Source organism: Notothenia coriiceps, unplaced genomic scaffold (genome assembly GCF_000735185.1).
Source record: "Notothenia coriiceps isolate Sejong01 unplaced genomic scaffold, NC01 NC01_scaffold00014067, whole genome shotgun sequence".
Taxonomy (NCBI): domain Eukaryota; kingdom Metazoa; phylum Chordata; class Actinopteri; order Perciformes; family Nototheniidae; genus Notothenia; species Notothenia coriiceps.
The window spans coordinates 10,606-12,668 of record NW_011346768.1 but is presented as its reverse complement, the minus strand read 5'-3'; the positions used below and the strand labels follow the sequence as shown (position 1 = coordinate 12,668).

The window sequence follows — 2,063 nt, the reverse complement described above, 5'->3', positions numbered from 1 at the left end:
CGAGGTGAGGCCCCCTCCGCAAGGTGAGGCCCCACGCAGTCTGCATGATCGGCCTGTAGGGAGGGAGGCCCTGCATAACAGTGTTATACATGTTGTTTACTTTCATGCTTCACATCTCCTAAGAAAACAAAGCATCCATCTTTTACATCATCCATCAAAACGATTACATAAATGTATTAGTACATGTTATAACAATGTCAGTCAGGACATTTTATTACAACTGTTGACGTTGTTATGTTTTATTATATCAATCACGTTCAGTGCACATTCTATTACCGTTTAGGAAATGATTACATTCACGGCACAACACATTTGTCACTGAACCAGATATCCCGAATAACGCACGAAAGACGCTAAACCAAAAAGTATTCAGCGTTAAAACAACAAAATGTTCCATCAACTAATCGTCAAACTTGATCTTCTTGCCCTGGAAGGCCAGGATCTGTCCTTGTTGCTCCTTCCTTCTCCTACTCGCCTCCCAAGATGGATGCAACGCCTCCTCTGGTGGCTGCTGGGAGAATCCACCTCTCCCTCTCCGGTCACTTTGCCTCGTAAAGTCTCCTCTCCCTCGACCTCTCCCTCTGAACCCCCCCTCTGACGGCTTACTGTGTTTGGAGCCTGAATTTCTTTCTCCTCCGTCCTCCTCTTGATTTTGGAACTTGGACTCTCGTCTGAAAGCTCTATTTGGACCACCATCACCTCTTGGATTCCCTCGACTCATAAATCTATCCCCCCCTCTCCCTCTCCCTCTCCCTCCCCCTCTCCCTCCTCCAGACGAAGAAAGGGAAGGACAGAAAACGGACTGAAACGAGTTCTTCTTGGACTTCAGCCTGGTCTCCAGCTCATCCAGCTCATTTTGAACGGGGTCTGAACTCGTCACCTCACTTTGTTTATGTGACTTCTCCCCATCTCCACTCTTCTGCTTTCTCTTCCTCTTGCATTTGCTCACTTTCCCGACGAAGAAGCCGCCATCGTCGTCATCGCTTTCCTCCGAGTGAGAGGATTGTTTGTGGAATCGTTCCTCCGTGCTGTCGTCAAAGTACTCTTTCTCCTCATCGTCTGATATCTCTAAATCGCTCTCCACCTCCTCCATCTTCTTCGTTTCCTGGAGCGAATCAGGTGCCGGCTTTGTCTCCGGTTTCTTCTCCACGACGTTACTTTTAGGTGTGTTTTTCACATTGTCCTTTTCTTCACTTACTTTTATTGCGGCTGGTTTTTCAATCTGAGACTCGGGCATTTCTTTGATTTCCACATCAGCCGTATCAGCTGAAGGAGATGCTTTCACGCTTCCCTTTTCAATCTGAGACTCGGGCATTTCCTTTATTTCCACATCAGCCGTATCAGCTGAAGGAGATGCTTTCACGCTTCCCTTTTCAGGCTCGACAGCAGCTACGTTTTCAGTGTTTTTAACGATATCCTCCACTTTCTTATCCTCCATGATTTCCTGTCGCTTCACTTCAATATCCTCCTCTACTTTCTCTCTCTTGTGCTCTACCTTTTTCTCCGGTGTCTGAGGCGTCACCTTGAGAGATTTATTTTGCGGCTTTTCTTTAATTCCCTGCTTTCCTCCCTTCATCCGCTCTTCTTTGAAGGCCTTCACAGCAGCTTTGATGGTCTCGATCTTCTTCTTGAACTGAGGATGAGTAGCGATGCGCGCCGTGGCCCGATCAGATATATCAGACTTTGGGTTTTTACACACATGTTCAAAGTTCAGGTTCTTCTGAAGAGCTGTTTTGGTCACCTGGGGACAGTTTATCAAAATTAGACATTTTAACAACAACATCTGTACTGCATATTAAAAGTACTGCATATTATCCCAGTGTTCATTTTGGCAGCTATTTTAGATTTAGTCTTAAGAAGAAAATGGTTATTAGTTGTAGACATTTTAGTCCTTTTTATGCTAGTTTTAGTCGACGACAACTCAAAACGTTTCAGTCCAGTTTTAGACTATGAAAAATCATTACATCTTAGTGAAAATGTTTCCTCTCCTTAAACTAATTCAGTTGAATACAGGTATCTGAAATGTAAATCAAGGTGACAGTATCAAGTGTTGAAATTCATAA

The 2,063-nt window shown here is 44.4% G+C and overlaps 1 protein-coding gene across 1 annotated transcript; it reads right to left on the bottom strand.

The window, feature by feature from the left end:
• Positions 1-243: 243 nt before the first annotated feature.
• srfbp1 (serum response factor binding protein 1) lies at positions 244-1,783 on the bottom strand. Its single transcript, XM_010774500.1, has 2 exons — positions 1,325-1,783; positions 244-1,246 (listed from the first exon to the last, which is right to left on the bottom strand). Exons 1-2 carry the CDS (start codon positions 1,781-1,783, stop codon positions 401-403), a joined length of 1,305 nt encoding a protein of 434 aa, XP_010772802.1. The 3' UTR covers positions 244-400.
• Positions 1,784-2,063: the final 280 nt, after the last annotated feature.

What these genes read in the sequence shown, in the direction of transcription:
- srfbp1 (XM_010774500.1), bottom strand. Translation starts at nt 1,783, where the DNA reads ATGTTGTTGTTAAAATGTCTAATTTTGATAAACTGTCCCCAGGTGACC. An exon ending in CTGATACGGCTGATGTGGAA is followed by an intron (nt 1,247 to 1,324) that starts ATAAAGGAAATG and finishes GCTGATGTGGAA; the next exon opens with ATCAAAGAAATGCCCGAGTC.